Source organism: Suncus etruscus, chromosome 2 (genome assembly GCF_024139225.1).
Source record: "Suncus etruscus isolate mSunEtr1 chromosome 2, mSunEtr1.pri.cur, whole genome shotgun sequence".
Lineage (NCBI taxonomy): Eukaryota > Metazoa > Chordata > Mammalia > Eulipotyphla > Soricidae > Suncus > Suncus etruscus.
In genome coordinates, this window is record NC_064849.1 from 3,412,924 (window position 1) to 3,437,086 (window position 24,163).

The 24,163-nt window shown below is 52.5% G+C and overlaps 1 protein-coding gene across 1 annotated transcript; it reads left to right on the forward strand.

Moving 5' to 3' along the window:
- The first annotated feature begins 3,174 nt into the window (after nucleotides 1-3,174).
- On the forward strand, nucleotides 3,175-15,685 carry BRI3BP (BRI3 binding protein). Its single transcript, XM_049768236.1, has 3 exons — nucleotides 3,175-3,420; nucleotides 9,738-9,840; nucleotides 15,136-15,685. Exons 1-3 carry the CDS (start codon nucleotides 3,175-3,177, stop codon nucleotides 15,555-15,557), a joined length of 771 nt encoding a protein of 256 aa, XP_049624193.1. The 3' UTR covers nucleotides 15,558-15,685.
- The last annotated feature ends 8,478 nt before the right edge of the window (nucleotides 15,686-24,163 follow it).

A 24,163-nucleotide genomic window follows, 5' to 3' on the forward strand; every position in this document is an offset into this window, starting at 1 on the left:
CTTCCGGGATGCGTTCTCGCGAGAGCGAGATCGAACGGGATCCACGAGGGGCGCGGCCAATCAGAAAGGCGGGAAGGGAGGAAAACGTAAAGATGGGGCGGGACTTAATAAAAAAGGCGGGAGGGGAACATGGGGAAATACGGGGCGGGACAAAGGGAAATAGGGGAGGGGCGTGGTCTACCGGGAGGGCCAATGAAAACCTGGGGCGTGGCCTGGGGAGGGGGCGTGGCAAAGGCAATACGGGGCGAGATCTACCAGTAAGAGCGGGCCAATGGAAATACGATGAAAACACGGGGCGGGGCCTACTCAAAGATAAGGGGCGTGGTAAATGTGGAAGCAGGGGCGTGGCCTATGAGAAAGCAGGCCAATGGAAATACGGCGCGGGACCTAGAGGCGGGGCGGGGCCAACGGAAGGACAGGCGGGGCGGGGCCTGAGGTCCCTGGGCGGGAGATTCTGAGTCCAATGCGCAGTGAAAAATCTTTTGGCAACTTGGGGCGACTTTATCGTCTCCCCAAGTCCTCCAAACCCCTTGCCTCCTCTTTTTTTGTTTGTTTTTTTGCTTTTTTTTCCTTTGCCTTTTTTGCCTTTTTGTTGTTGTTGTTGTTTTTTGGCCATCAGATTACCAAATGTGGAGCAATTTTCTTGTTAACTCGTTAGGGGCAAGCATTTAAATTACAGCATTAGACTCAGAATCTCCCGCCCAGGGACCTCAGGCCATATAGGATGCTGGGGATTGAACCCATTTAAGTAAGCACCCTACCCGATGATTATCTGGCCCCCAGGATCTAGAATTTGGGGGATCACATCCAGCTGTGCTCAAGAGACTATATGCAGAACTGAGGATCAAACCCAGGTGAGCCAGGTGCCCGGTAAATGAGTTAATCCCTGTCCTAGCTCACCAGCCTTTAGGATTTAGAATTTTCGTTTTATTTTGGGGCCACACATGGTGATGCTCAGGGGTTATTCTGGACCCTGCACTCAGGAATTACTCCTGACAGTCTTCTGGGGGACCATATGGGCTGCCAGGGATGGAACCAGGGTTGTCCATGTATAAAACAAGCACCCTACTCGCTGTTTTATCTTTCCAACCCCAGGAACTAGAATATTTAGAAAAAGATTAAAAACTGGCTGCAAAGTAGGCAGTTAGCAATTGAATGAAAAAGGTGTATGACTGAACTTGAATAAGCCCCTCTCTCTCACCCAAACCCAAATCACTCCCACAAACTCACAGGTGGGGACACAAGATGATTTAGGTATTATACATATAAGCATGTTTTTAAACTTACACAATTATTTCAATGGCTTTTGGGAAAAATATGATGAAAAGTAAAACCTGTACTTTCCTGAGTATTTTGGTGTTGAATGGGTGATAGAATTTCTTTGGTCAATGTTTATTTTGGGGAACATGGGGTAACACTAGAGGACCTCAGGTTCATTCCAGGCAGTGGTCAGCACCATGAGATGCTGTGAATCAACCCAATCCTCGTCCATCAAACAAAGTACAAACTCAGTCTATCTTTGCAGGCCCTTTAAATATATTTAAGTAAATCAGGTCTGGAGAGATTTAAAAAAAAAGTATGCCCATTTACCAATTATTAAAAATTATTATTTATGCTCATATATTTCTTTTAAACTATCATCTACCAAAGGATTCTCTCCAGAAGAAATAAAAAACATTTCATACGGGGAAAAAAGAACAACATATACACAGCCTTGTTCTAAGAAAAATGGTACAGAGCAAAATATGTGATCCCATCTAAAACTGGAGATGGAACTTGGGTCAGCCACTGTCACTTGGCCCCAAGTCATGTATGTGTTCTGGGTTGTCTTGAGCAAACATGGTTATTTGGCTTGATTCAGAGGCAAACATATGAAATGCTTTTCCTCCAGTTTCATGCCATGTGCCTCAAGGAGAAAGAAACTCAGTTGTTTGGCTGACTTCAGCCCCAATCCTTGCAAACTGTTGTTGGTTTGAGGTGAGCCAAACTGAGCTCAGTGGGGGTGGGGGGACCTGATAAATCGGACTGGAATTCATCCCGGTGGCACTTTTCCTGCCAACCTCGGCAGCTTGGGATGGAGCCGACCAGGCCTCTGGAATTTTCAAGCTCGTGGCCAAACTGGCCACCGTCCTTTTCTGCTCGCCCCTTGGCCAGGCCTGTCCTAGAACCTTTCCTGAAGGGCTGCCAAGGGGACTCGTGTGCTGGCTAGACATCCCCAAGGAGGACTTTCTTTCCTCCTCATCTGGGGATGCTAGAATCATTGGAAATCAGTGAGGGTGCATGGATGCTGAACTCTTATACCTGCACTGACCCTTTTGGGGCTGAGCAGGTGGCCAGGAGGAGGTGCCCCAGTGGGGGCAGTCTAGGTCATGGGTCTAGGTCACCTAATTTGGTGTGTGTGTGTGTGTGTGTGTGTGTAAAACTTTCATTAGCCTTGCTGCAGAAAAATTAAAAATAAAAATGACTAAAGGCTAGAGCAAAGAGGGGACATTTTGCCTTGCAGGGGGCTAACCTAGGTGCCATCCTGCTGCATCCTATAGGGTCGGTCCCCCATTCCCAAGCTTGGTGTGTGTGTGTGTGTGTGTGTGTGTGTGTGTGTGTGTGTGTGTGTTTGTGTGTGTGCCTTGCAGGAGGCCAACCGAGGTGCCATCCCTGCATGCCACAGGGTCCCTCCATTGTGTGTGTGTGTGTGTGTGTGTGTGTGTGTGTGTGTGTGTGTGTGTGTGTGTAGCTTTCAGCAGCCTTGCTGCAGAAAAAAAAAATCAAAAATAAAACTAACTAAAGGGGCTGGAGCAGGAAGAGGGCATTTTGCATTTGGGCAGGAGGCCAACCTAGGATGCCATAAGGGTCTTCCCTGTCCATCCCCAAGCTTTCCAGGTGCGATCCTTGAGCGCAGAACCAGGATGGCCAAAAAATAAATAAATAATCAAAACACATAAATAAATACAAACAAGCCAGTGGAAAGCAGGGGGGCCCAGGTTCCGGGGCGCCCATCCCCGCCGGGGGCGGAGCGAGCGAGCGAGCGAGGCGCGGGGCGGGGCAGGTGGCGCGTCGGGCGTCCCCGCACGGTCGGTGCCTCGCCTGCCCGGTGCCCCTGCCCGGTGTCCGGCCCGACCCGGCCCGCTCGGTCCCCTGCCTGGCCGCCTGCCCGCCTGCCTGCCTGCCCTGCCGAGCATGGGCGCGCGCGCGTCCTCGGGGCCCCTGCCCCGTCCCCGTCCCCTTCCCCTTCCCCGCGCCCTGTGCCGGGCCGAGCTGCTGCTGCTGCTCCTGCTGCTGCCGCTGGCGCTGCTGGCCCCGGGCGCGCTGGGGGCGCGGGGGCGCAGCGGCCCCGACAAGCCGGGCTCCCGGCGCGGCGCCAGCTCCTTCTCGCAGAGCCTGGGCGGCCTGTTCGGCGACGACAACGTGCGCGCCGCGCAGAAGGTGGGCGCGGGGCGCGGGGCGCGGGGCTGGGCGCGCGCGGTCACCTTGGCACGCCTGGGCACGGGCCGGGCCGGGCCGGGCCGTGCGCGCGGGCTCCTAGGGCGGCGGGGTAGAGGTGGCTTGGTGGAAGGGGGTATGGCATTCATCTATCCGTCCGTCTGTTCATCTGTCCGTCCATCCATCCTTCCATCCATCTGTCCATCCATCCACCCATCCATCCTTCCATCCATATGTCCATCTGTCCATCCATCCATCTGTCCATCCATCCACCCATCCATCCATTCATTCTTCTACCCATCCACCTATCCATCCATCCTTCCATCCATCTGTCCATCTGTCCATCCATCTGTCCACCCATCCATCTACTCATCCATTTATTTATTCATCTACCCATCCACCTATCCATTCATCCGTCCATCTGTCCATCCATCCACCTATCCGTCCATCTGTCCATCCATCCACCTATCCGTCCATCTGTCCGTCTGATGCACACCATACAGGCTCCCTCCAAACCTTCCCCCCAAGCCTCCCCTGATCCACACTTATCCAGCCCTTTCCCACCCACTCACCCACCCCCAACTGTGCAAGAAGGAGAGGAAACCCATTGGGGGTCTCCAGTGGCCCATGCACACTCCCCCACATGTGGAGGTGACTATACATGTACGCCCGACTATGCATGTGCGCCCCATTCCCCAGCCACTTAGTGCCTTGGACCTGGCCTCCAAGTCTCTTCACCTCTGCCAGGCCTGGAACACTCCAGGCTGGGCTGAGTGGGTAGTTCAAAGGGGTAGGCCTGATCCCCCAAAGTTGCGCGATGGGCTGGGTGCGTGACTCAAAGGGGCAGGCCTGATCCTACCCTCCCCAAACGCAAAAGGCTCCTTAAAACAAAAAAGGAAGTGGGGCACAGTTACCAGGCCCAGGGTTTGGGGTCAAGTTCCACCTCCACGGCTGCTGCTGCTGCAGTGGGGTGACTTTGGGCTGGCTACTTTCTCTTTCTCTTTTTGGTTCTGGGCCTCACCTGGTTGTCCTACAGGGCTGGGGTGTATGGGTGGGTGGGTAGCTCCTCCTCAGGGGTTTTTAGGGGACATGTGGTTCCACGGGTTAAGCCTGCCTGCCTGTCTGTGCCCCTCTATCTCAAGGGCCTCTGAGCCTCTGGTTTCTGAGTCCCATAAATGGAACACGCGGTGAACAGATATCCCACAGGAGGCCATGTGTCCAGTGTGGTCAGCCACTTCCTGGCCCAGGAGCCAGGTGGGTCATTGTGAGCTCCTGTTGGTGTAATTGGGGCTGTTGCACCCCACTCTAAGACTTTCAGGGGGAAAGAAAAGTTTCCTCAGGGCTTGAGATGAGACAAATAATCTCTCATGAGGCCGAAGAGATAGCACAGCAGGGTGGGCTTTGCCTTGCACCAGGCCAACCTGAGTTTGGTCCTCTGCATCCCATAAGGTTTTCCCAGAGCATTACCAGGCATGCCCCCTGAGCCAAGAATTAAAAGACAAAACAAAAACAAACAAACAAACAAAAACTCTTTAAAACTCACATCAGATTAGCTATATAGTCTTAACATAGAAACATAGGAAAGAGACGATTTCATTTCTTTGAGGAGGGATTTGGGCCACACCTGGTGGTGCTCAGGGATTACTCCTAGTGCTGCTCAGGGACCATATGGGATGGCGGAGATCAAATCCAGGTCCTCAGTGCAAGCAGTTGCGCTGCCCACTGTGCTATATCTCTCTGGCTCTGGGACAGTTTCCCTTTTTAGGAAAAACTATCTTCTCATCACACTCTTTTTTTTTTTTTTTTTTTTTTTGGCCATATCCGGCTGTGCTCAGGGTTTACTCTTGGCTCAGGGCTTATTTCTGACTCTACACTTAGGGGTCACTCTTGGCTGTGCTCTGGGGGCCCCTTATGCCGGAGAGGCTGGGGATCGAACCAAGATTGGCCACGTGCAAGGCAAGCACCTTCCCTGCTATACCACTGCTCCGGCCCCAACACTGAGTATTTTGGAGGAAATGTCAGGTAGGGTGAGCACAGACTGTCTGAGTCCAGACAGATCCTGTGGAAATCCTGTGGAAATGTCTAAGGAGCAGCAGGACAGTGATATTTGGACCCAGGACTGGAGACAAGGCTCAACGGCTAGGCACTTGCAGTTCTCCTGAGCACCTGAAAGAGACTCTCACAGCGACCTGTTTGGGGGCTGAGCCCAGGTTTGTGCCTTCAGGAGAGAAGCAGATTCTTTTTTTTTTTTTTTTGGTTTTTGGTTTTTGGGCCACACCCGGTGGTGCCCAGGGGTTACTCCTGGCTGTCTGCTCAGAAATAGCTCCTGGCAGGCACGGGGGACTATATGGGACACCAGGATTCGAACCAACCACCTTTGGTCTTGGATCGGCTCCTTGCAAGGCAAACGCCGCTGTGCTATCTCTCCGGGGCCCCGAGAAGCAGATTCTTTCTGCTAAAGGTCGGTGGCTTGTTTAAGTCTGAAGCATCACCCCGTACCGGCCCTGGGCCTCTTACCGTTTTGCAGATGAGGAAATAGCCAGCAGCCCAGCCTGCAGCCAGACCGAGTGGCAGAACTGGCATTTGCCCCTCGAGTCCCCCTGCTGTGCTGTGACCAGGCCTCGTTGCCATCTGACTCCTGCCTGAGCTGCCTGGAGAGACCAGCTAGGCCAGGGAGATGTTTCTGCCACAGGGGCAGGGTTTTTTGTTTGTTTGTTTTTTGCTTTGGAGCCACACCCGGTGGCGATCAGCAAGTACTCCTGGCTCTGTGCTCAGGAATCACTCCTGGCAGGCTCGGGGAACCTTATGCCGAGGATGGAGCCTAGATTGAACCTGGGTTGAACCTGGGTTGAATCTGGGTCAGTCCCGGGTTGGCCATACGCAAGGCAAACGCACTACCACTGTGCTATCACTCTGGCCCCACTCAGGCTCAGTTTTAGATAGCACTGAGTGGACCAATATGATTTAGGTCGTGAATTTGAGGGTGTTTTAGGAAACATCCTCTCCCCACTTTTTTTTCCTGCTTTTTGTGCCACACATGGTGACGCTCAGGGGGTTACTTCTGGTTATGCGCTCAGAATCGCTCCTGGCTTGGGGGACCAGATGGGACGCTGGGGGATCAAACTGCAGTGTGTCCTAGGTCAGCACAAGCAAGGCAAATTCCCTACCGCTTGCGCCACTGCTCCAGCCCTGAAACACCCCATTTTTCTAATTTCGGCTGAGTCTGAAATAAACCTATGACCAGACCGCTTGGAGCTGGCCTTGCCTTGCTCTCTGGCTGCCAGCTTAGTTTTTTAGAGGGAAGTTTGGGAGCTGGTGATGACCCTCAGGAGTGTGTGCTGACATGTGGGAGGCACCACACAGGACAGAGAGATAATCACATTTTTGGACATATGCTCTGCATATGGGTCTGTTCATTGGTACGAAGAGGTGACTCCAAACACAGCCGGAAGGAACCTTTTTTTTTTTTGGTTTTTGGGCCACACTCGGTGGCGCTCATGAGTTACTCTTGGCTCTGTGCTCAGAAATTGCTCCTGGCAGGCTCGAGGGTGGGGGGGATCATATGGGATGCTGGGAATTGAACCTGGGTTCGTCCACATGCAAGGTAAACGCCCAACCACTGAGCTATCTCTCTAGTCTCAGACGTTTGCATTTTTAACTTAACTTAATTTTTTTTGGCTTTTGGGATACACCCAACAGCATTCAGGGGTTCCTCCTGGATCTATGCTAAGGAATCACTCCTGGCAGGCTCGGGTGACACTATGGGATGCTGGGGATTAAATTTGGGTCAGCTGTGTACAAGGTAAATGCCCTCCCTGCTGTGCCATTGCTCTAGCCCCCAAGAGCAACTTATTTTGGGGGAGGTCACACCTGGCGGCACTCAGGGTTACTCCTGGCTCTGCACTCAGAAATCACTCCTGGCAGGCATGGGGAACCTTATGGAATGCCGGAATTCGAACCACCGTCCATCCTGGATCAGCTGCTTGCAAGGCAAATGCCCTACCGCTGTGCTATCTCTCTGGCCCCCTTGGAGAGCGACATTTTTTCATTCACTTAGGAGTGATGGAGCAAATCATACACATTTACCTTGTTCCTAGCACTCAGTGGACAGGCTCAGATCAGTTCAGACCAGGGTGACCTTGCAGTGGGCAAGAGTCCTCGGCCAGAGAGTGAGGAGAGTTCTGCCCGCACTGTGGCCCGAGCAGACCTTAAAAACTGGCAGCGAGAGGGAAAGAGGCTACAGGCCAGGGCACATGTCATGTGATGGTGGCTGGTCATGGAGGATGAAGGGGGCACCTGGGTGGCTGAGGGCATGGCAGGACAGCACCCTGGTTCAGGCCACCTCTGCCCTTTCTCGGGGTCAATTCCTGGTGGTTGAGGAGACCATGACTGCAGGGTCTGGGCTTGTGGGAAAGCATTCAACTGTACCCCCACGGAAGATGATTCTGGGGCAAGTGCAGGCCTGTACCCCCAGAGATGTTGGTCATGTTCAGTTCCTCTTGGGGGATGGGGAAGGAAAGGGATGGGGAAATAATGGGGTGGGGGTCCCAGCCTCAAAACCTCTGTGGAACCAAGCTGAACCAGAGGAGGGAGCACAGACCAGGGAATTGTGGGGGGGAAATGGCTGGTATGTTTGGAGAGAGCTATGTGTGTGACAAGGACAGGAGGGGAGGGTGGGGGAGAGAGAGAGAGAGAGAGAGAGAGAGAGAGAGAGAGAGAGAGAGAGAGAGAGAGACCATGTGCTCTTCACTCACCGTGACAAACCCCAGAGCTGCCCAGAGAGTGGCTCTGAGCGTGGTACCGAGGGGCCACGTCTAATCTTTCAGATCCAGCTGTGCCAGGACAAGGGCTGAGCACCCCCAAACCCCTTAGTGATCCACATTATTGGGTTTGATTCTGTTTGTCATTGATGTTCTTTCCCAGCATTCAGAATCCACCGTCTGTTTCTCTTCTGGGAACTGGCTTTTGTTTTCTTCGCCATTTTTCTTTTGTTTTTATTTTTCAGTAAGGAGGCTGACTGTTTTGAGCATATTTTGAGCCAAATAGCTGATACTTACCAGCCTTTTTCCACCAACATTTTTTGCAGTTTATTGAGGTGTGATTGGCACAGGTAAGCGGCATAGACGGGCATGTCATGTGCTGCTGATTAATCCAATGTGTGTTTGTGTGTGTGTGTGTGTGTGTGTGTGTGTGTGTATCCATGGAAATCCAACGCATATGTATCCGTGGTAACTTCATGGTTAGGCTGGGATTCTTCTTGATTTTTGTGGTTGGTGATGGTGGTTTTTGGCTCCACACTCCTGGATCATTCCTGACAGGCTCGAGGGACCATATGGGATGCCAGGGATTGAATCCTGGTTGGCCATGTGCAAGGCAAATGACCTCCTTGTGGTGCTGTCGCTCTGGCCCACCCTCCTCACTTTGTATTTCGAAAAATGTCAAGTTTTAGATGGGGACAAAGCAATAGCACAGTGCATGTGGTTTTGCAGGTGGCTGGCCCAGGTTCAATACCCAGTAACCCATATGTCCCCTGAGCCCACCAAGAGTGACCCTGAGTCCCGATTCCTGGCAACAAGAGCCTCATAGTTGCTAGGGGAGCCCCCAAATGCAGCTGGGTATAGAGTTGCTAGAAATCTGGGGGCCAGACCTGTTCTTCCCCATACCACACATGGCCAATCACTGCTGCTAGTAGCCTGAGCATTGCGGGGGACAAACCCCCTAAATAAGGGCCCTCCTCATCCCACTCAGTCCTCGAAAATGAACTTTTATTTTTGGGTTTGGGGGCCACACCCAGCAACGCTTAGAGGTTCCTCCTGGCTCAGCACTCAGAAATCACTCCTGGCGGGCTCAGGGAACCATGGGATGCTTGGGATTGAACCCTGGTCAGCTTCGCATGGAAAGCAAACACCCTCCCCGCTGTGCTGTCACTCTAGTCCCGCAAATGAACTTCAGACCTGTCTCTCCTCCCTTTCTGAGATGGGTGTCATACAATACACAGGTATATGTGTGATGTAACATGTATGACAGATATGCCAGTGTGTGGTGACGTAAGTACACCTGTATGAGATGACATATGACATGTGAAAACACCAGTGTGAGGGTGTGGGTGTCCAGGGACCCTGGGAAACACTGTCGTGTGTGGGAGAGGCTGGGAGATGCCCCCAGACTGGCCTTAGTGCCATGTGCCCTCTTGCTGATGGTCATAAGGTGCTGGTGGGGAGCTGGCCACCCCCGTCCTGCAGCCCCTGACCTCCATGTCTCTCAGCCCCTGACCTCCTCCCACCCCGCAGCTCCTGACCACCTCTCCCCCCATCCCTTAGTTCCTGACCAGGCTGACGGAGCGCTTCGTGCTGGGTGTGGACATGTTCGTGGACAGCGTGTACAAGGTGTGGGCCGAGTTGTTGGACGTGCTGGGACTCGATGGTAGGTACCTCGGGCCCTGGGCTTCTTGGGGGCAGGAATGGCGGGGGGGGGGCTACCCATGAGCACTAGAGGCAATCACTTAGGGTGCAGGCCAGTGGACCACATCAGTCACCAAGTTGAGGGGGGTGTCATGGGGGAACTGGGACTCCAGAAGCCATCCTGGAGGTGAGTCCAGATCACTGCGACCTTCTGGCCCCAGCCAGGCCCAGCCCACCTGTCACCCTGCAGTGACCCCAACACCCTCACTTCAGACATCACCAATATCACTGTTAAGTCCAGGAGAACGATGCGCCGTTCAAAGACACCAAAACCACAGTCTCATGCAAAAGCAGGGAGTTTATTTTCTTACAAGTATATGCAGGGGCTGTGCTAGAATCCAGCCTAAGCCAGAAACTGCCAGCCCCGAGCCATGAGCTTACAAGCTGTATATAACATTTCAAACAATAGAAAGTTACAGTAGATTGATTTGCTTTAGGAAGTACATGATATCTGGCATTTGCTCAATCACATTTTTGCAAGGTGCAGGTGCAAGCTTACAGGGTTAACATGACCAGGTTAGAACCATGTCAGAACAGAAAGAAAGTTGAACTGTAACTGGGTCTACAAGTTCCCACAATTGTGATCAGGGTAGTCAGGGAACTCAGGGGAAATTTTTCCTTTACATCACGAGCTGTGGGGAACCCCTACACCCCAAGGACCAGGTGGATAGGGTAGGCATAGGGCCAGTCCCCATCAGCTCCACATGGACCCCCAGGACCTGCCCAACCTTTAGGCGTGCTCCAGCTGGAGCAGTTCTTCCCTCCTTGTTCTCTGGTCTCTGGGACAAGACACTTCCTCCAAGAGGCCTACTCTGACTGCCCCTATGGAAGGGACTCGACCTCCTGTTCTCATGTTCACCGTGGGTCCATGCCATGTCTGCCCTCTGTCCTCACAGTTCCCGACTGAGCTCATGACCATCTCTCTCTCGGCCCAGCACCTTCCCTGCTGATGGGAGATGAATTGTGTCACCCCCACTGCCCACCCCCACAAACTGATTCCCCTCCAAAGCCTCAGAGCTTGTGGCTAGAGCTTGTTTGGGACGAATGGGTCTGCACAAGGGAGTCAAGCCAAGGGCACTGCCAAGCTGGACTAGCACTGCCCGCTGCCATGTCCTTCAGAAAAGAGGAAATGTGGGGGCTGGAGAGATAGCATGGAGGCAGGGCATTTGCCTTGCATGCAGGAGGACAGTGGTTCGAATCCCAGCATCCTATATGGTCTCCGGAGGCTGCCAGGAGCGATTTCTGAGCACAGAGCCAGGAGCAACCCCTGAGCACTGCCGGGTGTGACCCCCCCCCAAAAAAAGAGGGGATGTGGGGACACGGGCATGGGAACAGATTCTTCAAGGAGCACAAGGGAGGAAGAAGGGGCCCTCCTAAAAGGTGTTCCCAGGAGCCCTGAGTTGCTGACTTGGGGCCATCCACACTGTCGAACTGTCACCAGACATAGACTGTCACCCGACAAAGCAGCTTAAGCCCCAGTGCCTGGCCCCATCTCAACTCTGCTGGAAACGGACCACCGGCTCGGGCACTCCAGGGATGCCCTGTCCCCTCCAGGGATGCCCTGTCCCCTCTGGCCACACTTAAGCTTTGAGAGCCAAGGCCACCTTGGGTGTCTCGTGCTCTGGCAGCATGCAGGGACCAGCCACAAACACTGAGCATTGGTACTGCTGGCCCAGAACCCTGTGGAGCAGGTTGAAGCGAGTCTGGGCGGTGGCACAGAGAGAACTCATTCTTTTTTTTTTTTTTTTTGGTTTTCCGGGCCACACCCGTTTGATGCTCAGGGGTTACTTGGGGATCGAACCGCGGTTGCGATCTTTCCTTGGCTAGCGCTTGCATGGCAGACACCTTACCTCTAGCGCCACCTCGCCGGCCCCAGAGAGAACTCATTCATGGGCATAGACAGCTTGGCCCCGGGCACAGAGAACTTGACCTCAGGCACAGAGAACTTGGTTGCCTCCTTCAGCAGATGCTCAGCAACCTGGCATGTGTGCTGGTGTCTTGCTCATGCAGGTTTTTTCAGATCATTTCTTTTTTTTTTTGGCCATAACTGGCGGTGCTCAGGGGTCACTCCTGGCTCTGCACTCAGAAATCACTTCAAGCAGGCTCAGGTACCATAAGGGATGCCGGGATCAAACCCGGGTCCCTCCCAGGTCAGCCATGTACAAGGCAAATGCCCTACCACTGTGCTATTGCCTCGGCCCCTCTTAGGATCATTTTCCTTTTTTTGATTTTTGGGCCACACCCGGTGACACTCAGGGGTTACTCCTGACTATGCACTCAGAAATCGCTCCTGGCTTGGAGGACCATATGGGATGTCGGGGGATCGAACCAAGGTCTCTCTTAGGTCAGGTGCGTGCAAGGCAAACACCTTACTGCTGCGACAACGCTCCAGCCCCTCTTAGGATCATTTTTGAATGCTCTCTGGCTCCCTGTGCTGGCGAGGGGTTCCCCAGCCCCGATCACCCCATAATCATGTGCAGCCAGAGTGTGAGGATAAATTCCTGCCACATCTAGTCTCCAGGAAGTGGGTGACTTGGGTCTGAATGAGCTCCACATCTGTCTGCAGGGACAGTTTGGAGTTTCTCTTGGACCCAGCTCCGGGGCTCACTGTGTCAGTCCCAGTCCCTGTGAATTCTGCTTACTGGGGACAGGAGTCAGGGTGTCGCACCCCACTGGACGCTCACCCTAGGGCCACTCAGAGACGTGCTGGGCCATGGGGACAGTGACACTGCCTGTCCACACCTGCGGGGCCTCGGATCCAGAGGAGACGTCTCTGGCTGGTCTTTGGCCCACTTGCTGTGAGGGTCTGTGCTGGGACCACCAGGCCCAGCATCCAAGGCCCAGAGTCCTTGTCCCAGGATGTGACAGATCCTTTCTCGGGCTACCAGAGTCCCCCTGGGCCTTCTTCTGCCCAGTTCACAGCACTTAGAAGCAAAACAAAAAGCTCTGTGCTTGCTACTGCTGTTTGTGGTGAAGGCTCCTCCTGCGATGCTCACATGCGATGCATGTGGCTAAGGGCTCCCTCCTGCAGTGCTTGCTGGTGGCCATCAGCCAGAGGAGCCTGGAGAGTTTCAGAGCAGCTGCCGCCATGGGACTTTGAGGCCCCACCTCTGAGCATTCAGAGCTGCAGGAAACAAGCCTCCCCGGGAAAGATCCCAGAGCCCCACCTGCCCTTGCACTGCTCTCCGTGCTAGCCAAGGTGTTCAAGGGTTAAGGGGTGGAAGGCGGACCTGAGGGTGTGTGTGTGTGTGTGTGTGTGTGTGTGTAAGGAAGACCCGAGGGATGTGTGTGTGACCAGGACATGCTCCTGGGGTCACCCCAACACCAGAGCTCTGCAAGAGAGAGAAAGAGAGAGAGTGAGAGAGTGAGAGAGAGAGAAGAGAGAGAGAAGAGAGAGAGAGAGAGAGAGAGAGAGAGAGAGAGAGAGAGAGAGAGAGAGAGAGAGAGAGAGAGAGAGAGAGAGCAAAAGACAGACACAGCTAAGAGATGAGGTTCAGAGGACAAGAGGTGACCCAGGGCAGAGCAGTTTGCAGGAGAGAGATGGAAGACAGAAACACAGAGAGAGAGGGGAAAAAAGAGAAAGATGGAGAGAGAAACAGATGCAGAGAGAGGAGACAGAGAAGAGAGAGGAAAGAAACAGGGAGAGGAGAGGCAAGGTCCAAAGTCCTTATCCAGGGTGAACAGACTTTTTTTTGTTTTTTGTTTTGTTTGTTTTTGGGCCACACCCGGCGTTGCTCAGGGGTTACTCCTGGCTGTCTGCTCAGAAATAGCTCCTGGCAGGCACGGGGGACCATGTGGGACACCGGGATTCGAACCAACCACCTTTGGTCCTGGATCGGCTGCTTGCAAGGCAAACGCCGCTGTGCTATCTCTCCGGGCCCGTGAACAGACTTTTTAAAAAAATCTATAAACTACTTTTATTTATTTTTAATAATAATATCTTTTTTGTTTCGTTTTGTTTTTCGGGCCACACCCGTTTGATGCTCAGGGGTTACTCCTGGCTAAGTGCTCAGAAATTGTCCCTGGCTTGGGAGGACCATATGGGCCGCAGGGGGATCGAACCATGGTCCTTCATTGGCTAGCGCTTGCAAGGCAGACACCTTACCTCTAGCACCACCTCGCCGGCCCCAATAATATCTTTTTTTAAGCACCTTGATTACAAACATATTTGTAGTTGGAGGGGGAACCGTCTGGATTTCTCTCTTTCACCTCGGTGTCCTGGTGGGTCTCGCAGGACTTGTGGCCAGCAGGGGGCACTGCCGCTCGACTTTTCTCTCACCTCTCTCCTCCCACTTCACCCCAGGCAGCAGCAAGCCCCCATTTCCTCCTTTTCCTTTTCCTTTTTTTCTGTTTTCTTTCTGTTTTTGGGTCACACCGTGTTCAGAAGTCACTCCTGGCAGGCTTGGGGTACCATACCATATGGGATGCTGGGATTTGAACCTGGTTCATCCTGTATTGGCCGAGTGCAAGGCAAACACCTTACTGCTGTGCTATCGCTCCGGCCCCTCTTTTTTCTTTTTCTTTTTATCTTAAGTCTGAACTTCCTGTGTGATTCCAAGCAAACGTGCTTAGTTCTGTGTCTGCCTGTGAGTAACAGGCCCCCAGCCTAGCCTAGACAGGCCAGACCCTTAGGCTCTGGCCCATGTCTGTGTCCCGCTGTCATGGGCTCTAGGTGCCTCCTTTTCCTTGCACACTAGTCTACATCCATTTCAGCAGGCACTTTTCAATAGGCAGAAGGAGCAGAGGTAAAGGGGAAGGATGGCCCTGGAGGAAGGAAGGAAGGGAGGGAAGGAGGAAGGAGGGAGAAAGGAAGGAAGGAAAGAAGGAAGGAAGAAAGGAAGGAAGGAAGGAAGGAAGGAAGGAAGGAAGGAAGGAAGGGAAGGAGGAAGGGAAGGAGGGAGGGAGGAAGGAAGGAAGGAAGGAAGGAAGGAAGGAAGGAAGGAAGGAAGGAAGGAAGGAAATAAGAAAAGGAAGGAAGGGAAAAAGGATGAATGGATGGATGGATGGATCGATAGATGGATGAATGGATGGAAGGATGGTTACGTGGGTGGGTGGGTGGATGGATGGGTGGATGAGTGGATGGATGGATCCATGACTTTGCCCCTTGGCGAAGCACATGGTATAGACTTGGCTGCAGTCTCAAGGTGGCGCCCTGGCATCCCTGCTTCTCTGGGTCCGAGGAGCAGTGGGGTTGTGACAGAGCCCATCCCCTCCAACCTCCCCTTAACTCCAGCCTGTCTGTCTTTCCGCCCTGCAGTGACCAACCTGTGGCAGTATTTCAACCCCGCGACAGTGGCCACCAGCCCGGCCCGCGCGCTCCTGCTGGTGGCCGTGGTCCTCCTGGCCTACTGGTTCCTGTCGCTGGCCCTGGGCCTCGCCTTCAGTCTGCTGCACAGCGTGTTTGGCCGCGCCTTTTGGGTGGTGCGTGCCGTGCTCTTCTCCATGTCCTGCGTGTATGTCCTGCACAAATACGAGGGCGAGCCCGAGGGCGCCGTCCTGCCCCTGTGCTTCGTGGTGGCCGTGTACTTCATGACCGGGCCCGTAGGCAGTTACTGGCGGAGCCCGCCCAACGGGACCAGCATGGAGGAGAAACTGGAACATCTGGAGAGTCAGGTGAGGTTGCTCAACATCCGTCTCAACCGAGTCCTGGAGACTCTGGACCACGCCAACAGCAAGTGACAATCAGCCGGCCGGCCTGGGCCCCCCGCCCCAGCGCCCCCCGCCCCCCGGAAGCAGAAGAAAAGACGCAAGAAGAGAAGCAGCAACCCCAAACCATCCTGATAAACCATGTGGAGCAGCAGATGGCACCTCGGCCCTGGGAAGCCCCCAGGATGGGGGGGTCCCTTCCTACTATCTGTCATCAGCAGAAGAGAGATATTTTTTCAAACAAAGGCTATATGACCCTATTTGAATCTGCATAGAACATAAAAGTTGTTTTGTTTTTTCCTCTGAGCATTTAAATACATCTTTTGTAAGGTTTTGTTTTGTTTTTTAAATAAAGGCGGATGGGGATCAGTTTACTGAAATGCGATGTGGCAGGAAGCATTTGCGTGTTCTGGCGGGGAATCAGGGTGTCTGGGGTAACTGTATCTCAGTCTGCCTTATCCTGTGGTTTTGGGTCGGTGTTGGCTTTGCTGGTGACCGGTCACTTCTGGGGGGAAAAAAAGGAACATGGCCAAGAACAGGGAGAAGATGGGACGTGTGGGTTCTGGTGGGCCACGCCTAGTTTCCCACCAATTCTAGCACTCAAGAAATGGTTTTTTGTAGAAAGTTTGAGCATTTCCCCTTCACCCCCACTCCCTACTCCCCACCTGTGACTCTTTTTGTTTTGTTTTGGTTTGGTTTTGGGGTCACACCGGCTGTGCTCATGGGTTACTCCTGGCACTATGCTCAGAAGTCGCTCCTGGCAGGGACAGGATTTGAACCACCGTCTGTCCTAGAACAGCTGTGTGCAAGGCAAACGCCCTACTGCTGTGCTATCTCTCTGGCCCCACACCTTTTAATTTATTTGAACCTCAGTGTTTTCGGACAGTGCCATTCAAAGACCAGGATATCACACTGACCTCTAGGATTTGCTGCCCCAAGCAGATGCCAGTCCCCCTATGCCAGCCATGCCTGGGCAGTGTGTGCTGTGCGGGCATGCATGGGCTGGAAGCTCTGTACGGAGAACCAGCCGCAGCTTCCAGTGTGCTCGGTGCTCTAAGGCCTCGGGAACGGGAGGAAGCGGGAGGCGAATTTTGTTCTCATGTTCCTCATGTTCTCTCTCTCATGTTCCTACCGCCAGCGCACTGGGTGTTTTTTTTTTGTTTTTGTTTTTTGTTTTTTGTTTTGTTTTTTTTTTTTTTGGTGCGAGGTTCCTATTGCCATAGCTGTGGATCGTCTGTGCACAGGAGGGGTTTGAGCAGGGCAGGGAGCTGTGGGAAGGTGGGAGTGGGGGTTTGGGTCACAAGCAGGGGTCACTTCGCTCACTTTGGAGGAAGGGCTGATGGAAATGCCCCCCTTTTCGGTCATTTTCTAGGCTTGTGTGAGAAGGAAACATTGAAAGAAAGGAGCCGGGGCCGGGCGGTGGCGCTGGAGGTAAGGTGCCTGCCTTGCCTGCGCTAACCTAGGACGGACCGCGGTTCGATCCCCCGGCGTCCCATATGGTCCCCCAAGAAGCCAGGAGCAACTTCTGAGCACATAGCCAGGAGTAACCCCTGAGCGTCACAGGGTGTGGCCCAAAAACCAAAAAAAAAAAAAAAAAAAAGAAAGAAAGGAGCCACTGGCCCAAGCCTCGTTTTCAGAGCAGCTTTGAAGGACCCAGAGGTGGCCCCTGGGCCCAAACATGGGTCCTTCACACAAGTTGTGTTTTGTTTGTTTGTTTTTGGGGGGTCACACCCGGCGGCGCTCAGGGGTTACTCCTGTCTCTGCGCTCAGAAATTGCTCCTGGCAGGCTCGGGGAACCATATGGGATGCTGGGATTCGAACCACTGAGCTGCATGAAAGGCAAACGCTTTACCTCCATGCTATCTCTCCGGCCCCAGTTGTTTTTTGTTTGTTTGTTTGTTTGTTTGTTTTTTTGTTTTTGTTTTTTTAATTGCCACACCTGGCGTTGCTCAGGAGTTACTCGTGGCTCTGCATTCAGAAATTGCTCCTGGCAGGTTCAGGGGATCATATGGGATGCTGTGGATTGAACCTGGATCTGTCCTGGGTCCGCCACGTGCAAGGCAAATGCCTTACCGCTGTGCTATCACTCTGGACCTGTGGACAGGGTTTTGCAGAGAAGCAAACCTCAGGGCTCTGGACAGTGCTGGGAGGAAAAGCAGCCTCTGCTGAGGCCACAGGGCAGGATTCTAAGTCGGGCACCCGCTACATACAAGCCAGCAGGAGACTGGACTACTGTTTGTGGGGTCCCCCTGCCTGTCCCTCTTGATGGCTTTGTCTTCTCCGTCCTCTGCAGAGTTTGACTTCTGCCTCATTGGCAGGGCGCTGGCGTCTCTGCTCCTGCTGGCCCTTTTCTTCTCTCGGATGGGGGAAAGTTTATTTTTGTACTGTAGCATAGGTCTTGAAGGAAAATGGCTGTGTTGAAGCTCAGGTCTTTTCTTTTTCTTTTTGGTTTTTTGGTCACACCCGGTGGTGCTCAGGGGTTACTCCTGTCTCTGTGCTCAGAAACCACTCCTGGCATGCTTGGGGACCATGCCGAGAATTGAACGAGGGTCTTTCTTGGGTTGGCTGTGTGCATAGCAAAACCCTACCACTGTGCTCTCTCTCCGGCCCTGAAGCTCAGGTCTTGAAGGGAACCATCTCGGGGTGCAGATGGGCCTCAGCCCCCAAGTCCTCAGGCTCTGAGCCCCCAGCCCAGTTATCATATGGGAAGTCTCTGGTGGTCAGGATTAACCTCCTGTGGGCAGCACAAGGCCCAGACCAAGCTAAGGGCCGGCACCAAACCAACTGCCCTGAGCCCGAATGATCCACTTCAGACTCACCCAGTCTCCGGCCCTGCCAGCTGGCTCCAATCTCCCATTTATTTGGCCTTTTCCTACATACAGTAGTGAGCACTTTTTCTGGAGAGCTCAGTGCCTGCCCTTTCCCCCAAAAGGAAGTTTTCTTGTGTGGTTTCCCCAAAATGGAAGCCAGCAGGGGCCACGTGGGGATCTGGAAACCAAGGGGCTGGGCCTCCACCTAATGCACTTGAGGAATAGGGGAGTTACAAGGCTGGGGGGAGGTGCCCTGTTTCTCACAGGATCAGAGGTAACCTGAGTCCCCATACAGTTGGGCTGGCTGGTGGCCCGGGTCTGTGCGGACGCCTCACATCTCCTACGGGGGTCCCGAATCACATCTCCCCTGCTTCCTCTCATGTGTGAAGAACATTCTCTGCCCCCCGTTTCCCTTCTCTTTTCCTCTCCCCAACGGGTCCCGAGACCCCAGGTCTGTCAGGCTAGCTCAGGAAGGGGTCCCTTTCTGAGCCTTGTCTTGTTGGTCCCAATGTTTTGGGGGCTGAGCATAGGCTGCTGCATTTCTGTACCTCCCAGGTACGCAGGACGGGCCAGCCTGTACCTGTTCTGTTCTGTCCCTGTTCCTTGGGGGCGGCTCTCAGTGTCATTGTGTCCACTGACACCAGTGGTAGGTGGTGGCGTGTTGGTCCCCCACATTCCAACCTCCTTTTCCGCAGGTCCCCAGGTTCCGGCCTGATGTCAGCTCGATGCCCACTTAGTCTCGGCCTCGTGTCCGTAGGTGACTCGTCAAATGTCGCCAAACTGCTGTCCCTCCCCTTGCCTGGAATCATGCCTCTGTGTGGGGCTGGCCCCGTATCAACTATGTATTCACGATTTGATCCCTATTTTGTATATCTGGTTACAAATTTATAGCCTCGGCCAATGTCAGTCCATGTGATCTGAAAATCGATGTGTGAGCGTGTAGCGGCACTCTTCATTGGAATACTACAAATCTCTAGCCATCAATGTATCTTATTGATGCATTTTTCTTTGTTTTCTTTTTTTTCCTGTTCCTTTTTATCGGTGAAGTTGATCCATCCTTCCTCTTGATTAAATCACTGGCTTTGGTGTTTTGTAGATTGATTTTAGAACACAATTAAAATATTGTGAAACTTACGGCTCAATAAAAGTCTGTGGTAATTTTATGGCGTGGACCTCCTAGTCCAATTGACTCACTCCCAGCAGCCACGGTTGATGCTCCAGACAGGTGTCGAGGTCTGTCCCCAGCCTGAGATTTGTGTCATATAAAGTACCTGATGGCAGATGTGATTGTCAGATACGACCCAGTGCACTTTGTTTTACCTGAGCTTCAGCTCAGCAGCAGACATGTTAGGGATGGAAAAATACCCCATACAAGGTTGGGACACGATTATTTGTTACTTCTCTAAATTGTTGTTGTTGTTTTTTGTTTGTTTGTTTTCTTTTTTCTTTTGGTTTTTGGGTCACACCCGGCAGCACTCAGGGGTTACTCCTAGCTCTACGCTCAGAAATCGCTCTTGGCAGGCTCAGTGGACCAAATGGGATGCCGGGATTCAAACCACTGTTCTGCATGTAAGGCAAACACCCTACCTCCATACTACCTCTTGGCCCCTGTTTTCTTTTTTGTTTTGGGTCATACCTGGCGGCACTCAGGGGTTCCTCCTGACTCTACACTCAGAAATTGCTCCTGGCAGGTTCGGGAGACCATATGGGATGCCGGGATTTGAACTACCATCCTTCTGCATGCAAGGCAAACGCTCTACCTCCATGCTATCTCTCTGGCCCCCTAAAACTCTGTTTTTGTTTTTGGGCCACACCTGTGGTACTCGGGTTACTCCTGGCTCTGTGCTCAGAAATCACTACTTGGCAATAGCACAGCGGCAGGGCGTTTGCCTTGCACTCAGCTGATCTGGGATGGACCAAGTTCATTCCCGGCATCCCATATGGTCTTCCAAGCCTGCCAGGAGCAATTTCTGAGTACAGAGTCAGGAGTAATCTCTGAGCACCGTCAGATGTGCCACCCCCCCAAAACAAAAAGAAAGAAAAGACAAGAAGTCACTCCTGGGGTGCTGGGGATCAAACCTGGGTTGGCTGTGTGCAAGGTGAATGCCTTCCCCACTGTACTATGGCTCTGGCCCCTCTGAAATTGATTTCTGTATTTGGTTTTGTTGTGTTATTGGGTCACAAATGGCAGGGTTCAGGAACTACTCTTGAATGAGGTGCTCAGGGGGTCCTCTGGGTGCTGGATATTGAACCCAGGTCCACCATGGGAGAGGGAAGCACCACTGTACTATTGGTCCAGCCCCTGAAATTCACTTTTTTTGTTTGTTTGTTTTTGTTTTGGGGTCACACCTGGCAGCGCTCAGAGGTTACTCCTGGCTCTACACTCAGAAATCACTCCTGGAAGGTTCGGGGAACCCAACGGGATGCTGGGATTCCAACCACTGTCCTGCATGCAGGGAAACACTTTATCTCCATGCTATGTCTCCGGCCCACACGTCTTTATTTTTTTATTAATATTTTTATTTAAGCACTTTTATTACAAACATGTTTGTAGTTGGGTTTCAGTTATAAGGAAAGATCACCCCCCTTCACCAGTGCAACCTTCCCAACCACCAATGCCCCCATCTCCCTCCTCCCCCACCCCCTGCCTTATTCAAGACAGACATTCTATTTTTCGCACTCGCTGCCATTGTCATGATAGTTGTCGATGTAGTTTTTTCTCTTACTAAACTCACCACTCTTTGTGATAAGCTTTATATCATGGGCTGATCCTTCCAGCCCTCATCTCTATTGCCTCTGAGTGTTATTACAATAATATCTTTTATTTTTCTTAAATCCCCCAGATGAGTGAAACTATTCTGTGTTTACCTCTCTCCCTCTGACTCATTTCACTCAGCATAATAGTTCCCATGTCCATCCATGTATAGGAAAATTTCATGACTTCATCTCTCCTGACAGCTGCATAGTATTCCATTGTGTGGTTATTATACAGAATTCACGTCTTTTTTTTGTTTTTGTTTTTGGGTCACACCCGGCGGTGCTCAGGGGTTACTCCTGGCTGTCTGCTCAGAAATAGCTCCTGGCAGGTATGGGGGACCATGTGGGACACCGGGATTTGAACCAACCACCTTTGGTCCTGGATTGGCTGCTTGCAAGGCAAACGCCGCTGTGCTATCTCTCCGGGCCCCAGAATTCACGTCTTTAAAAAGAGCTTTTTTTTTGTAGCCAAAATCTAGAACAGTGAGTAAGATGTTTGCTTCCCAGTGTTGGATCCCAGCATCCCAGTAGGGTCCCCCGAGCCTACAAGGACGCAGCCCTGAACACCGACGGATGTCGTTTTTGGGTCACGCCTAACATTACTCAAGAGTTACTCCTGGCTCTGTGCTCAGAAACCATACGAGATGCTGGGGGTCAAATCCAGATTTGCCGCATGCGAGGCAAATGTTCTCCTCTCTGTGCTATTATTCTAGCCCCCAATTTTTTCCCCTCTGGGAATTCACTTTGAACTGGGCATTCTGCATTTTAATTGGCGCCTTTGTTCTTGTTTCTGTGGTGCCAGGACCGAATGTGGGTGGCACATACAAGACACATGCTCTGGGCCCGGAGAGATAGCACAGCACAGCGGCATTTGCCTTGCAAGCAGCCGATCCAGGACCAAAATTGTTTGGTTCGAATCCCGGTGTCCCATATTGTCTCCCGTGCCTGCCAGGAGCTATTTCTGAGCAGACAGCCAGGAGGAACCCCTGAGCAATGCCAGGTGTGGCCCAAAAACAAAAAACAAAACAAGAAAACAAGACACATGCTCTGCCTCTGAGCTGTCTTCCCAATCCTTATTGGCTAATTCGGGGTTTTGCAGCTGATAGCACCCCTCCACCTGCCCTAATTGATGCTTTGTGGGTGCCCTGACAGGTTCCTTAGAAAACAGATGCCCCAGAAATGTCATTTCTATCTCTGTGGTCTCAATCACTTCAGCACATCTCCAGGTCCTCGAGTCAAGTGGGCAGGCTTGGGTGTCTTTAGCTTTGTGGCAATCATGAACACAGCTTTGGGGGTGATCATGAGCATAGCTACCATGAGCTGCACTCTCATTTCTGTGGGTACTTCTGGTGGCAACACTTGGTGACAGGGCCCAGTCATTGTATATTTGCATTTTCTCCCTGTTATTGGGGAGCCATATGATAACGGGCACAATGGTATCTCATGTAGTGTTGAGAAACGATTATAATCCATGCAGTTTGATTGACACCCCCAAACATATCGTCAGTGAGATTCCTTTCTACTAGGTCTGCACCCCAGCTCTGTGAAAATTCCCCCTGACCAGCTTCCCAGGGGAAGGGCAGGTGCATTTTTTCTTTGGTGGTACTCAGGGGTTCCTTCTCACTGTGCTCAGAAATCCCTCCTAGCAGGCTTGGGGAACCCTTTGGGATGCCAGAGATCCAACCCGGGTCGGCCACATGCAAGGGTAATGCCCTCCTGTGCTATCGCTCTGGCTTCTGTGACCAAAGGGTGACATTCTCTAGAAGATTGGTTGGGGTTTTGTTCCCACCGAGCTCCCCGACAGGAAAGGCAGTTCCCATTCCCCTGTTCGATTAGATCAGGGGGAACAGTTCCAGTTGTAGAGACCCACAGGAAATAATCCACACAGTGAAGAGGGACAAGAATAGGTTCAAGGGGCCTGGAGAGATAGCATAGCAGCGTTTTGCCTTGCAAGCAGCTGATCCAGGACCTAAGGTGGTTGGTTCGAATCCCGGTGTCCCATATGGTCCCCCGTGCCTGCCAGGAGCTATTTCTGAGCAGACAGCCAGGAGTAACCCCTGAGCATCGCCGGGTGTGGCCCAAAAACCAAAAAAAAAAAAAAAGAATAGGTTCAGGGCCGGAGAGATAGCACAGCGGTGTTTGCCTTGCAAGCAGCCGATCCGGGACCAAAGGTGGTTGGTTCAAATCCCGGTGTCCCATATGGTCCCCCATGCCTGCCAGGAGCTATTTCTGAGCAGACAGCCAGTGGTAACCCCTGAGCACCGCCTGGTGTGGCCCAAAAACCAAAACCAAAAAAAAAAAAAAAAAAAAAAAGGAATAGGTTCAGGAAATCCAGGGCTCAAGCAAGGAATTCAAACCTCCCAAGCTTTCTGCTCCTAAGATGGAGCTCAGCTCAGTGGAGGAAGCCCAGAGAAAGAGCCCTTGACTTCCTTGGACCCCTGCTCTTATTGACAAGGATATCTGGTCCCACCCTAGGATGCAAGAGGAATACCAAGTAGGGAATAATCCAATATATTATCACCAGATCTCACCTAGGGTGGAGTACAATTATTGATTAGGGTAGGATCAGTAACCCAACAATTAAGGTGCTTTTTGTTTGTTTTTGGGTCATACCCGACAGCACTCAGGGGTTACTCCTGGCTCTACACTCAGAAATTGCTCCTGGCAGGCTCAGGGGACCATATGGGATGCCGGGATTTGAACCACCGTCCTTCTGCATGCAAGTCAAATGTCTTACCTCCATGCTATCTCTCCGGCTTAGTAACTGTGCTTTTGTACTCAGGCTTCACTGCTGGCTGGTGTGGAGCTCTGGGCACCAAGTGTGAGTGGCACAGACTGGCACCACTGAGCAGAGCAGGAAAGCAGGACCCAGGGCAGACCCAGCACCCAACAGTGCGTACCCTGTCTCCGAGAAGCCGAATTTACAAGATGGCCTCCTTTCTCACCCCCCACCCTGCATGTCTGCACTTGCTCTACCCCCACAAACCAACTCCTCTTCAACTGGGAGAGTAGACACCTCCAGGCATACAGACAAGCCCGGCTTTCAGGAGGATGCCAGCTGAGGCATATTTG